This window comes from Suncus etruscus, chromosome 9 (assembly GCF_024139225.1).
Source record: "Suncus etruscus isolate mSunEtr1 chromosome 9, mSunEtr1.pri.cur, whole genome shotgun sequence".
Lineage (NCBI taxonomy): Eukaryota > Metazoa > Chordata > Mammalia > Eulipotyphla > Soricidae > Suncus > Suncus etruscus.
Genome location: NC_064856.1, coordinates 16,164,443 through 16,179,675, shown reverse-complemented (window position 1 = coordinate 16,179,675; position 15,233 = coordinate 16,164,443). Strand labels below are relative to the sequence as shown.

The following is a 15,233-nucleotide window of genomic DNA, read 5'->3' as shown; positions in this document are numbered from 1 at the left end:
CACTTCAAAGAGGAGGAAGGCAGAAAGAGGTCTTTCAGACTGAGAAGACAGCAGCAAGCATCATAAGATTAGCACTTAAATATAAGTAGTACAAATTCAAACTAGGTGTCAGGTATCAGAAAAGGTGGTGTCAAAACTTGCCTGGGTACAATTAGAAGGGGAAGGAAAATGGTGCTAATCCTAGATATTTAAGAGTTGCCTTTATTTGTAGAAAATATATCCACCTTCATCATTAAAATAGTATTAAAATTTGAGGCTAGAGAGATAGCATGGAGGTTATGTGTTTGCTAGCATGCAGAAGGATGGTGGTTCGAATCCCGGCATCCCATATGGTCTCCTGAGCCTGCCAGGAGCGATTCTGAGCATAGAGCCAGGAGTAACCCCTGAGGGCTGCCGGGTATGACCCAAAAACAAACAAACAAACAAAAAATAGTATTAAATTTTTCCTACTATACAACTGATTTAGCATGTAAAAAATATTCATATATTATTTTAATTCTGATATTAAATAATGTTTATAGGGCCAGAGCAATAGTACAGGAGGTCATGTGCTTGCCTTGCACATGGTTGACCCAGGTTTGATCCCTGAACACAGAGCTAGGAGTAAGTAAGCCCTGAGTTCAGAAATTCCTCCTGGGGCAGGCTCAGGAAACTATATGGGATGCCGAGGATTTAACCTGGGTCTGCAGAGTGCAAGGAAAATGCCTTACCTGCTGTGCTATGCTCCAGTCCCGCTTAATGCCATAGATAGATGTTTATATCAAAAAATTGAGGAAAAGGAGAACGAAGAGATAGCACAGGGGCAGGGCGTTGAAAGTAGATGACCCAGGATGACGGTGGTTTGAATCTTGGCATCCCACATGGTCCCCCATCCTCCATGCCTGCCAGGAACGATTTCTGAGCACAGAGCCAGGAGTAACCCTTAAGTGGCGCTGGGTGTGGCCTAAACCAACCAACCAACCAAACAAACAAACAAAAAACACTAAGGAAAACAAAAGACTATACTCAGATTTTTTTTTTTTTTTTTTTTTTTTTGGTTTTTGGGCCACACCCGTTTGACGCTCAGGGGTTACTCCTGGCTATGTGCTCAGAAATCGCCCCTGGCTTGGGGGGACCATATGGGACGCCGGGGGATCGAATCGTGGTTCTTCCTTGGCTAGCGCTTGCAAGGCAGACACCTTACCTCCAGCGCCACCTACCCGGCCCTATACTCAGATTTTAATTAATTTATATATATATTTTGGGCCACATCTAGCAGTTCTCAGGTTTATTCCTGACTCTGCATACAGAGATCCCTCCTGGAGAGATTTAGAGCATATGGGGTGCTGGGGATGGGACCCAGGTCAGTCATGTGCAAGGCATCACACCTCATCGCTGCGGGTCCTGTGCCCAAATGCACCACAGTCCTTGACCCGGGGGTCAGGAAGAGCCAAGTGAGTTGGGAGCAACTGGACCCTGCAGACGGACCAGGGGCTAAGGGGGGGAAGTGGGACACGGGCTCTGTCCCCCCTCTTGTCCTGTGTAGCAAGTTTTTCATTTTTCACTGGCTTATCACTAGTTTACAATACTATGGCTTTTCAAGGAGTTAGTTTTATTTATTTATTTATTTCTGTTTTTATTTATTTAGGTTTTTGGGCCACACCTGGCAATGCTCAGGGGGTACTCCTGGCTCTGTGCTCAGAAATCATTCCTGGCAGGCTCAGGAAACCATGTGGGATGCTGGGAATCGAACCCCGGTCAGCTGCTTGCAAGGTAAATGCCATACCACTGCTCTGTCCCAGAGTTAGTTTTATTACTGAGTCACTACTCCCACTATAGAGTTTCAGAGTCATTCTGAAGACCCCTTTCCTCATTTTATTACCTGATTCCTATTTGGGGGAGGGGTTTGGGCCACACCCAGTGATGCTCAGGGGTTACTCCTGGCTATGTGCTCAGAAATCTCTTCTGGCTTGGGGGACAATATGGGACGTGGGGGATCGAACCACAGTCTGTCCTAGGTTAGCGCATGCAAGGCTACCACTCTGGCCCCAATATATTCCCTGATTCTTTTTTCCTCTGACAAAAACCATGGTTCTGAGACAAGAACAGTTTATTTTGTTTTTTTTGGGCCACACCCAGCGGTGCTCAGGGGTTTCTCCTGGCTCAGCACTCAGAAATCACTCCTGGCAGGCTGGAGGGACCATGTAGGATGCCGGGAATCAGACTCAGGTCTGTCCCAGGTTGGCCATGTGCAAGGCAAATGCCTTGCTATCTCTCTAGTCCCAGTTTGTTTAATTTAGTATATATGTGTGTGTGTGTATATATACATATTTGGGGGGGCACACACCTGGTGGTGTTCAGGGGATACTCCTGAACTCCAGGCGGGCTTGGAGGACCATATGAGATATATGATACTGGGGACTGAACCCGTTTTGGCCATGTACAATACAAACTACTCTACTTGCTATGCTATGGTGGGCTCTGAGAGGACCATATGGGATGCCAGGGATTGAACCTGGATGGGCTGCATGCAAGGAAAATGCCATCTCCATTGTACTATCGCTCTGGTTCCAGAAAAAGCTTTATTTCTGTTTTTGTGTTATACTTGGCAATGCTTACTCCTATCTCTGCACTCAGGAGTCCCTTTGGGAAACCATATGAGATCCCAGGGATCAAACCCAGGTCAGCCACGTGCAAGACAAGTTCCCTGTGCAAGACAGTTGTACTATCTCACTATCTCTCTCCAGCCCAGACAAGAACTTTTCTTTTTTTGATTTTTGGGTCACACCCAGCGGCACTCGGGTTAGTTACTCCTGGCTTTGTACTCAGAAGTGACTCCTGGCAGGCACAGGGAACCATATGGGATGCCGGATTTAGAACCACCGTCCATCCAGGTTCGGTGGCATGCAAGGCAAACACCCTATTGCTGTTCTATTTCTCCAGCCCAAAAAAGAACATTTTAAAACACAGAGAAAGAATTAGAAAGAAAAATCTTCCTTTGTTTGAGTATCTATTCCAGCAACAGAATTATTTTTTGGGAGGTGGGGCACTCCCAGAGTTCTGGGTACCATGTCTACTGGGGGCTAAACCCAGTTCAGATGCTGCTCAGAGCACAAAGCCTGCACTGTAATCTCCCAGATGACTGAGATACTCAAAGTATTTCACACAACATACAAATGACTGACAATGAGAACAAAAGACACATTACCTTTAGCAAAGTTGTATTTATAGGGTTCAGGCGAGAATTACATTCAACCTAAAAAGAAACAAACAACAAGAAACAATTTTACAAACTAGTAGAAATGACTGGCATAAAAATGACATTTCAGGGCCTGAGACATAGTACAGCAGGCAGGGTATTTATTTGTCTTGCATGTGGCTGTCCAGGGTTCAGTTCTGACACCCCGTATGACCCTAACTCCGCCAGGATTGATCCCTGAGCTAGGAGTGAGCTCTGAGCATAGCTGAGTGTGGCCCCCAAACAAACAAAACTTCCAAGACATTCCAAAATTTACCACAAAATCCCCAAAAAAACTTACCATAGAGAGGGACATTAAGAGTGACAATGCAGAGGGAAATGGACAATCAGGGAGGGTGTGGTAAAGGACTGTGTTTTGCATGAAACTACCACAGTATTTGCAAACCGTAGTTCTGAAAATAAAGCCTAGAAAAAAAAAAAAGACTTCCCACAATTAACACCTCAGCTTGATTTCAGTTCAGAGAAGGCTGAACCAGCCCAAAGAACATGAAAGTGGGAGACAATACACTTCACAGCTGGTATTTGAGTCACCTGGAAATGGCTGATCTCATTTTCTCCATCTGTCACAGACCTCTTTAGAGAACTGCTACGGATCAGACTGGGTGCATCACTCCACCCTGAGGATGGTCATGTCTGTTAGAGTCCAGCCACCTTTTCTTTTCTATTCTGTTTTGGGGCCATACCTGTGTTGCTTAGGGCTTACCGAATTCTGTGTTCAGGGATCACTTCTGGTGGGCCTAAGGAACCACATGGGGTATGGGGTATTCACAGATTTAACTTGGTCTGATGCATGCAAGGCAAGTGTGCCCTACCTGCTGTACTACTGCTCTGGTTCTGTCCAACTGCTGTTTTCTTTCTTGCCCCTCCCCCCAGATGAGTTCTTGCATGTGTGGGTATAGGGAGGCAGGATGGATTACATAGTCCCAGGATTTAGCTTCATTTTTGGTTGTTTTGGGGCTATACCCAGAAGTACTCAGGAATCACTCCTGGCAGGTTCAGGGAACCATATGGGTTGTTGGGGATCAAATCTGGGTTGGCTGCTTGCAAGGCAAATGCTCTACTCATTATACTATTTCCCCTGGACCCTAAAGCATACCATACCTTAATTTTACTCATTTCACATTGACACATACTTACCACAGACTCCACTGCAGGTGAATTGTCTCCAACCACCAATAAAGTTGAACACCTGGGGGGAAGATAAGAGGTCACTCTCAGCAACAGCCCATGTGCCACACTCAACACTGAATTCCACTACAAAAGAAAAAGTTAATGAGCTACATTGGGGGGAGGGGGGAGCTCACACTTACTTCAACGTCTTTGATCTGTTATCATTTTGGCCCAGTATAGGTCTTTCAATCTCCAGGTCTTTGCGTCTAGAGAAACAAAGGAAGCAACTGCCCTCTTAGGAAAAGTTATAGCAATTGTGTTAGCTCCTGGTTGTACAAAAGAAACTATATCATGCAAAAGGAAAGAGATCATCACACCAGATGATGCAAAGTGGTCCTATGTATTTGATTCACTAGGACCATCTCAGTAGCTGGGGAAGAGAGTGAAAAGGGCTAGATCTATCTTTCAGGGGAGCCTGCCTAAGTAAGGTGATGCTGGAAGGAGACCTCAACTCAATAGCAGTCCTTAATACGGAAATGCTTACATTTTTTTTTTTTGGGGGTTATTCCTGGCTCTATGCTAAAAAATCACTCCACTCCTGGCAGGCTCAGGGGACTATATGGGATTCGGGGATTCAAACAACGGTCTGTCCTGGATCAGCTGTGTGTAAGGCACTATCTCTCCAGTTCCATGCTTAATGTTTTTTTTTTTTTTTTTTTTTTTGCTTTTTGGGCCACACCCTGTGATGCTCAAGGGTTACTCCTGGCTATGTGCTCAGAAATGGCTTCTGGCTTGGGAGATCACATGGGACACTGGATATAGAATCAAGGTCTGTCCTGAATTGGCAGTGTGCAAAGCAAATGTTCTACTGCTGTGCTATCATTCTGGCCCCATCATGCTTAAGTTTCAATTAATGTTTTCAACTAGTTTATAGAAATAAATTCCTTAAGGAATAACTTGGGACCGGAGAGATAGCATGGAGGTAAGGCGTTTGCCTTTCATGCAGAAGGACGGTGGGTGGTTCGAATCCCGGCATCCCATATGGTCCCCTGAGCCTGCCAGGGGGGACTTCTGAGCAGAGCCAGGAGTAATCCCTGAGAGCTGCCGGGTGTGACCCAAAAACCAAAAACCAAAACCAAAACCAAAACCAAAACAAAAAAAAAAAAAGAAGGAAGAACTTGGGGCCTGAGAGATAGCATTGGAGGTAGGGCATTTGTCTTGAATACAGAAGGATGGTGGTTCGAATCCTGGGCAATTTCTGAACATAGAGCCAGGAGTAACCCCTGAGCGAAGCTGGGTGTGACCCAAACCCCCCCCCAAAAAAAAAAAAAAAAGAAAAGAAAAGAAAAAGAAGAAAGAATTTTTTTCTTTTGAACTGACAAAGTTTGGAATGGTATTAAAACCTTTCTTTCCCTTTTTTTTTTGGTTTTTGGACCACACCTGGCAGCGTTCAGGAGTTACTATCGATCCAGGCAGGCTCAGGGGACCATATGGGATGCCAGGATTCGAACCTAGGTCTGTTGCAGGTTGGCAGCAGGCAAGGCAAATGCCCTACCACTGTGCTATCACTCCAGCCCTGATATTAAAACCTTTCTGATTGTAACTAAAAATGTAGCTCCATTGCTCAAAGGAAGAAACCACAGAGAGGTTAAAAACCCTGCACTGATCTTTACAGAAATCTGCATTTATGTGAAGAAACAAGAGATAACCATACCCATTGTAGGAACCCAAGAAGAGCTGGAGGTTTTCTTGGTTAATATCTTGGGCAATGTGGAGCCTGTAGGTTTGAATCAGGTCCAGGTTGGCCTGTAACTCTTCCTAGAAGATTAAAAGAAAACAATGGTAAACTTCTAAGCCACAGTACATACAGGCCTACTTTGACTTCTACTCCCAATGCAGGTAAGCACTGACTGTGGAACTAGTGAACTCAGACACCTAACAATCGGAGGCTTACTCTTCTTATATGTGTTTGTTCATAGTGTTATTTTCCATAAAAATATCTCACATCTATAAAATGAAGAGAATAGAGCTGGAGAGATAGTACAAGGAGTTATGTGCTTGCCTTGTATATGGCTGGCCTGGTCTGATTTCCTGGCACCAAATTTGGTCTCCTGATCACTTCTGGGGTAATTCCTGAGCAGAGTCAGGTGAGCTCCTGAGCTCCGCTAGGTATAGTTCCAACAACCCTCCCCGGAATAAAGAGAATAAATGACTACCTAAAGACCTGGAGTGATAGTTGAGTGGGTCACACTCGGTGGTGCTCAGGGGTTACTTCTGACAGGCTCAGGGGACAAGATGGAATGCCGGGAATTGACCCACCGTTCATCCTGGGTTGGCCGAGTACAAGGCAAACGCCCTACCACTGTGCTGTTGCTCTGATCCCCAGGTAGGGTTCTTATCTTGCACACAGTAGACCCAGGTTTGGGCCCCAGCATTCCATATGGCTCTCAATGCACTGCCAGGAGTAATTCCTGAGTGCACAGTCAGGAATAAACCCTGAGCATTGCCAGATATGGTGTAAAATAAAAAACCAAACAAAAACAACAAAAGAGACTACCTAAAAGAACTGCTTTATTGGGGCCAAAGAGATAGCATGGAGGTAAGGCACTTGCCTTGCATGCAGAAGGACAGTGATTCAAATCCCAGCATCCCATATGGTCCCCTGAGCCTGCCAGGAGCGATTTCTGAGTGTAGAGCCAGGAGTGACCCCTGGCTCTACACTGGTATGACCCAAAAACCAAAAAAAAAAAAAAAAACCTGCTTTATTGTTTATTTTTGGTTTTGGGATGACACGACAATGCACATGACTTACTCCTGGTTCTATGCTGTCAAGGTGAACAAACTGTTAGGTTGGCTACATGCAAGTCAAACACCTTATCTACTTTATTACTGCTCCAGTGGTCCCTAAACTACTATGTTTTTTGTTTGCTTGTTTTTGCAAAGGCCACATCTCCTGCGCTCAGAAATTCAGGCTGAGGGTGAGGGGTGATGACCATATGGGATGCCAGAGATCGAACCTGCCAAATGGATAGCAAATGCCCTATCCACTGTGCTATCACTCCAAACCACTGAGTTTTTTTTTTTTTTTTTTTTTTTTTTTTGGTTTTTGGGTCTCACCCGGCAGTGCTCAGGAGTTACTCCTGGCTCCATGCTCAGAAGTCGCTCCTGGCGAGCACGGGGGACCATATGGGACGCCGGGATTCGAACCGATGACCTTTTGCATGAGAGGCAAACGCCTTACCTCCATGCTATCTCTCCGGCCCCCAAACCACTGAGTTTTAAGTCATCTTATGGACTCTTTTTATTGGCCTTTTTAGAAGCCATAAGAACTAGTTAAGATCTTGCGTCATATATAAGCATATATATGTATGTGTACACACACATACAACTTCGTAGTCATTTTAAACAGAAGGGGAAGGGCCAAAGAGTGCAGCAGTAGGGCATTTGCCTTGCATGAGGCTCACCAAGGACGGACCTCTGTTTGATCCCTGGCATCCCATATATCCCCCAAGCCAGGAACTATTTCTGAGCGCATAGCCAGGAGTAACCCCTGAGTGTCACTGGGTGTGGCCCCAAAACAAAACAAAAAAACAAACAAAAAAACAGAAGGAGAAATATTTACAATATAAGAAAGGCATATATCGGGGCCGGGAAGGTGGCGCTAGCGGTAAGGTGTCTGCCTTGCAAGCGCTAGCGTAGGACGGACCCCGGTTCGATCCCCCGGCGTCCCATATGGTCCCCCCAAGCCAGGGGCGATTTCTGAGCGCATAGCCAGGAGTAACCCCTGAGCATCAAACGGGTATGGCTCAAAAACCAAAACCAAAAAAAAAAAAAAGGCATATATTAGTAATGTAAGTCTAAATCAGCTAAATCAGGAATTGTGTGTAAAGTTTTCCATCAAGTCTTATACAGAAATTGAGACAAAGCAATAACCGTTTGCCGATGAAAGAAATGCACAGAATCCAGAATCTTTAAATATAAGAACCTGATACCAACAATAGCTAAAGTGTGAAAAAGTTTCACCGGGACCACGGAGAATGACTCGGATTGGACAGACTGGTATGCCTGGAACCTAGAGTCGGTCTTATGCCACTAAACTTCTGGGGGTGAGGCCTTTTTGTAATCAGGCCAAGGATTTTTTTCCGTTTTCCCCATATTTTTCTGGACCTATGCAAACAATGGCAATTGTCACTATCACACCTTTACTATATTTTTTTACTCTTATCCTTTAAGGAAAAAAAATACAATTTACTGAACTTAAAAACAAATAACTGGGGGCCGGGCGGTGGCGCTAAAGGTAAGGTGCCTGCCTTGCCTGCGCTAGCCTTGGACGGACCGCGGTTCGATCCCCCGGTGTCCCATATGGTCCCCCAAGCCAGGAGCAACTTCTGAGCACATAGCCAGGAGTAACCCCTGAGCGTTACCGGGTGTGGCCCCCCCAAAAAAAAAAAAAACAAAAAAACAAATAACTGTAGGGGCTGAGGTGGCGCTAGAGGTAAGGTGTCTGCCTTGCAAGTGCTAGCCAAGGAAGGACCGTGGTTCGATCCCCTAGCGTCCCATATGGTCCCCCCAAGCCAGGGGCAATTTCTAAGTGCTTAGCCAGGAGTAACCCCTGAGCATCAAACAAGTGTGACCCCCCCAAAAAAAAACCCCAAAACCCCCCAAAAAACAACAAAAAAAAAACAAAACACAAATAACTAGTAGAATGCCTGTCTCGAATACAGGCAGGGGATGGGAAGGGGGGAAGGGGGGAATTTTACACTGGTGAAGGGGGGTGTTCTGTTTGTGACTGTAACCCAACTATGATCATGTTACTTAAATAAAAATATTAAAAAAATAACTTTGCGGGCCTGAAGAGATAGCACAGCGGCGTTTGCCTTGCAAGCAGCCGATCCAGGACCTAAGGTGGTTGGTTCGAATCCCGGTGTCCCATATGGTCCCCCGTGCCTGCCAGGAGCTATTTCTGAGCAGACAGCCAGGAGTAACCCCTGAGCACGGCCGGGTGTAACCCAAAACCCCCCCCCCAAAAAAAAATAAATAAATAATAAAAAAAAAGAATTTGTGGCTTAAAAAGTCATTATAAAAAAAAAAATTTGTGGCTTAGAAAGTCATTATAGGGCCGGGCAGTGGCGCTAAAGGTAAGGTGCCTGCCTTGCCTGCGCTAGCCTCTGATGGACCGCGGTTCGATCCCCCCAAGCCAGGAGCGACTTCTGAGCGCATAGCCAGGAGTAACCCCTGAGCATTACCGGGTGTGGCCCAAAAACCAAAAAAAAAAAAAGAAAATCATTATAAAAAAAAATAACTTTGCATGAGTGATGTGTGCTAAGAAACTGACCAAGTGGATCATATTCTACTGGAAACTGAAGGGGACTGGAGTCATTCCGTGAAAACTTGGTAAATGCTAAAGATATATATGGGGGCCAGAGAGATAGCATGGAGGTAATGCGTTTGCCTTGCATGCAGAAGGATGGTGGTTCGAATCCTGACATCCCATATGGTCCCCCGAGCCTGCCAGGAGCGATTTCTGAGCGTAGAGCTAGGAATAACCCTGAGCGCTGCCAGATGTGACCCAAAAACACAAAAAGAAAGAGAAAAAGGAAAAAAAGATATATCATGACTAATGCAATTAAATAATAAATGAAGCTTATGGTAATTAGAAAGGAAATAACTGAGCCAATGCCACCCAGGTCAGGAGAGGAATTTCAGTAGCAAAGTTTGAGACAATAAAGGGATAAAATGAGTGTGGACGAATAGCACGGTGGCTTGGAATATCGTCTTGTAAGCATCTCTGTGATCCCACACACCACAGGTCATTTCTGGCTGTACCACAGCCAGGGATGTGTAAGCACCACAAAAAAGAATGTGACTCCCAATAAGTACCATAACTAACAGGATGCTCAAGAGCTAAGGATAGAGTTCAAAGAGCTAGAGCACATACTTTGCATGCAGGAAAACCATAAGCCACAAAAACAAACGAACAAAAAAGATAAATGTGATGTAAGTGCTAATGGAACATCTCAGGGAAAGCTGTTATGTATAAATTGCCACCTCCCCAACACCTTTTGTTTTTAAACACAAACTGTAGACTCCTAGACATGCTTTTCTCTATCTTGCTTTTCCAGTTAAAGGTATGCTAGAGATTATTCCTTATCAGGACATTTATTTGAATTACTACTTATTTCCCAAATACACTTGCTAGTACAAATGATTGCACTTTTTGAAATTTTTTGAATTTTGAAAATTGGATAAATTATGGGATTATCACTGTGCTTTTTTTGCCTCTTAGTAGTAAAAATAAATATGACCCAAGATGGGGCAGGAGAGATGGTAGCAGCCTTGCACATGGCTGACCCAGGACCAACAGAGGTTCGATTCCTGGCATCCCATATGGTCCCTGAGCCTGCTAGGGGTGATATATGAACATAGAGCCAAGAGTAGTAAACCCTAATCATTGTTAGGTGTGACCCAAAGACCAAAAAAAAAAAAAAAAAAGAAGACCCATGATAAGAATCTTTTTTTTTTAATTTAATTTTTTTAATTATTTAAACACCTTGATTACATACATGATTGTGTTTGGGTTTCAGTCATATAAAGAACACCACCCATCACCAGTGAAACATTCCCATCACCAGTGTCCCAAGTCTCCCTCCTCCCCACCCGACCCCCGCCTGTACTCTAAACAGGCTCTCCATTTCCCTCATACATTCTCATTATTAGGACAGTTCAAAATGTAGTTATTTCTCTAACTAAACTCATCACTCTTTGTGGTGAGCTTCCTGAGGTGAGCTGGAACTTCCAGCTCTTTTCTCTTTTGTGTCTGAAAATTATTATTGCAAGAATGTCTTTCATTTTTCTTAAAACCCATAGATGAGTGAGACCATTCTGTGTCTTTCTCTCTCTCTGACTTATTTCACTCAGCATAATAGATTCCATGTACATCCATGTATAGGAAAATTTCATGACTTCATCTCTCCTGACAGCTGCATAATATTCCATTGTGTATATGTACCACAGGATAAGAATCTTATTGTCATTTTATTTAAAAAAATTTATTTAAAAAATTTATTTAAAAAAATTTTTTTTAGGGCCAGAGCGGTGGTGCAAGTGGTAGGGTGCCTTGCTACGTGCTAACCTAGGACAGACTTCGGTTTGATCCTAAGCTAGAAGCCATTTCAGAGTGCATAGCCATGAGTAACCCCTAAGCGTCACTGGGTGTGGCCCCAAAACCCAAAACCAAAAAAAAATTTTGGGGGGGGGGGCATACTTTGCAGTGTTCAGGAGTTACTCCTGGGTCTGCACTCAGGTATTACTCCTGGTGGTGCTCGAGGGACCAGATGGGATGCTGGAGAGCAATCCTGGATCAACTGTACAAGGCTGTACTTGCTCTGGCCTTGTTGCCATTTCAAAGCAATCAAGTACTAGTATTTGCTTCTTAAATCCCCTTCCCCTCTTCTGTTGGGGGTGGGTTTCCAAGAACTCAGATGACCAAAGCACATTGCTGAATATTCTCAGTCAACTAACTGGGCCATCAGTTCAACGCAAGCAGGGTCACATTCATCAATACTAAGCAGGCTCCAGGTGATGCTCAAAGGGAAGTAATGGTGACTGAGTCAATTTTTTTCAGTTTGTACAGGCACAAACTCCTACACTCAAGCTAGAAATAGAACTTCCTCTATCTCTATGAAAAGTCTACAACATAGTAAGTAACAATTGTAAAAAGATGCTTATTGTTTCTATTCAAAGGAGTAACTAAGGTTCTAGTTAGGGCCTAAAAACTTCAATTTAAGCAAGTAAAGAGCAGCTTGAGGATAGCTAAGTGGTAGAGCACATACTGCATATGTCTGAGGGATGTGTTTGATCCCTAACACAATAATAGTAGTATAAAATTAAATATATATAAACAGGAGTCATATTGTGTCATGTAGATGATATGATTTTATATACAGAACTATCCCAAATAAACCAAACACATCTAAAACCAGAGCTAGAGAGGAGCCGGAGCAATAGTACAGTGGTAGGGCATTTGCCTTGCACGTGGCTGACCCAGGATGGACCTCAGTTCGATCCCTGGAGTCCCATATGGTCCCATATGGTCCCCCAAGCCAGGAGCAATTTTTGAGAGCATAGCTAGGAATGTCACTCACTGGGTGTGGCCCCTGAACAACCCCCACCCCCCAAATCCAAAAAAACTAGAGCTAGAGAATGGGTATGTAGTTCAAAGTAGAGCCCTTCTAGTCCTGGAGTGATAGTACTGGAATGGTAATGAAAGAACCACCTTCAGTGGCAGTCAGTCAGCAGAAACTGGGACAGACACACTGCACCCACTCACTCTGAAAGGTTTTGAGAAACTGAGACTGCCAACAGCCTCTGGCCCCCTGTGACACAGCCCACATATGCCAATCAAGAACTGCCCAGATTCCCCAGGCACCCAACGGGCAACAGATCCACTCTCGAAACACATCAGGTCTCCACTCTCCTCTCCTGGCCTTTTAGGCCATAATAAAAATAAGAGACCCTGAAACAACTTCTTTAGTCTGCATATTCTGCTTTACAGAAAATACTTATCACTTTCAAATAAAGCCTCCCTTTCTCTGCTCTCTTTTCTTTGTATTGTTTTTGGACCACACCTGGCTGTGCTCAGAGGTTGCTCTGGCTCTACGCTTAGAAACTGCTCTTGGCAGGCTTGGGGACCATATGAGATGCCAGAAATCCAACTCAGGTCTGTCCTGGGTCAGCCACATGCAAAGCAAACACCCTATCACTGTGCTATCCTGATTGTTTGGTATAATCATTCGATAAAAACCTAAAAGGTGGTGCTAGAGAGTACAAGGGTAAGAATACATGCAGCCAGGGCCGGAGCAGTGGCGCAAGTAGTCAAGCGTTTGCCTTGCATGTGCTAACGTAAAATGGACTGCGGTTTAATCCCCTGGCATCCCATATGGACCTCCAAGCCAGGGACAATATCTGAGCCAGGAGTAACCCTGAGTGTCACCAGGTGTGTCCCAAAAACAAACAAACAAAAGAATACATGCAGCCAACATTGGCTCAATCCCTAGCACAGAAGATGTTCCCTTGAATCTTGTCAAAACTGACCCCTGAGCACTTCAGGGTGGGCAAGCAAACAAAAATCCTAGAAGGGGCTGGAATGACAGCAAAGTGGGAAGGGTGTTTGCCTTGTATGCGATCAACCTGGGTTCAATCCCTTGTATCCAAGAGCCTTCCAGGAGTAATTTCTGAGTGTAGAACTGAAGTAACTCCTGAGTATAGCCCAAAAACAAACAAACAAACAAACAAAAAAACCTCTAGAAAATCTTTGAGGTGGTGGAAGAGAGATAGCTCTGGAAGGATTGTTCTGAGAACATTCTGAAAAGGGCATGGAAGCTCTATCCAGATACCTTGCCCTAAGCAAAAAAACCCAAAAAAACAAAAACCCTTTTCTCCATCTCCCGTTTCTGGTATGTTTATTAGTATAAAATATGTTTTCATATTCTAGGTTAAATTTTTTAAAAATATTCCCCACCCTAAAACCCACCAGACCCAGCCCCTTCCCTACATATGATCTGGGCCCCATCTTTTCCCCTACCTGGTCCCATCACCCCAATTCCATCCCCCCACATCTGATGGGGTCCCAGTCTCCCCATTAAGATCAGAAGAAAAAAACTAAAAAAATATTTTAATAATAATGGGCCAGAGAGATAGCACAGCGAAGGGCATTTGCCTTGCATGCAGCCGGTCCAGGACAGATGGTGGTTTGAATCCCGGCATCCTATATGGTTCCCTGTGCCTGCCACGAGTAACCCCTGAGTGTGGGCAGGTGTGACCCAAAAAACAAACAAACCAACCCCCCCAAAAATCCTTCCAAAAATCAATCAATAAAGTTTAAAAAAACAGAAAAAATATATATCATACTACTTAATGTTAGAATTGTTATTATACAGCTATTCCTACTTCTGCAGAGAGGACAGGTGGTCTCACCTCCCACCCAGCTACTGTCCACAGAACTGTCACCAGGAGTAAAACATGAGGCTTGAACTAGATCATCTCTAAGCTTTTTATAGCAGCAACATTTCATGTTTTCTTTTTCGCTGAATTTCTATGAAGCGTTCTGTGAAAACTTTCCCAGAGCTCTGAAGATACTGGTGAAGCACATGATGTTGTCAAACATTAACAGATGGCATGCAGTTTACAGGGAACAGGTGTGGGTGGGGGAGGGCAAGGCACAGCCTTCTCATCTATCTCTCCAAGAGTCATGCGGCACTGAGTTAATGCCTCTCCTCTGAAATTGGCCTTTGGTAGGCACAGATATAATATTGCAAGTGTTACCTGCTAGGAGCGGGTGAATTCAAAGGCACCACTTACTTGTTTTTGGACCACAGCTGGTGGTGCACAGGGCTAACTTTTGGCTTTGTACTCAATTACATTGATAGTGCTCAAGGGACCATGGTTCCGGGCTTGAATGTGAGTCGGTCCTGATAAGGCAAGCACCCTATCCACTGTACTATTGCTCAAGCCTATAAGGCACCACCATGTCTTCCTGAGGTAAATAAAAATTTAGCACGTAAGTCAATAAATGAAGATTACCTAGGTGGAACAAGCACTTACCTGCCCAAAGTGATGAGCCAAAATAATGTCCACGACATTGGTGGTCAAGCCTGAAAGCTAAAAAAAAAAAAAAAAAATTTGTCAAAGGAAAAGCATATGCAAAAATTGTCAAGCTTAATATTACAGTACTTGGGGCCAGAGAGATATCATGGAGGTTAAGACGTTTGCCTTTCATGCAGAAGAACGGTGATTTGAATCCCTGTGTCCCATATGGTTCCCCGAACCTGCCAGAAGTGATTTCTGAGTGTAGAGCCAGGGGTGGCCCCTGAACACTGTACAGTAA

General features: G+C 44.4%; 1 protein-coding gene across 4 annotated transcripts in view; it reads right to left on the bottom strand.

Annotated features, from left to right (window-relative positions):
• Positions 1–15,233, bottom strand: part of NDRG3 (NDRG family member 3) — a 96,731-nt gene that overhangs the window by 4,884 nt on the left and 76,614 nt on the right. For all 4 annotated transcript variants that reach the window (XM_049779290.1, XM_049779292.1, XM_049779291.1 and 1 more), the window contains 5 exons: positions 14,951–15,007; positions 6,063–6,166; positions 4,549–4,614; positions 4,376–4,427; positions 3,188–3,235 (listed from right to left, as the gene is read on the bottom strand). In XM_049779290.1, coding sequence (XP_049635247.1) covers positions 3,188–3,235; positions 4,376–4,427; positions 4,549–4,614; positions 6,063–6,166; positions 14,951–15,007 — 327 coding nt within the window. The remainder of the gene's footprint in view (positions 1–3,187; positions 3,236–4,375; positions 4,428–4,548; positions 4,615–6,062; positions 6,167–14,950; positions 15,008–15,233) is intronic.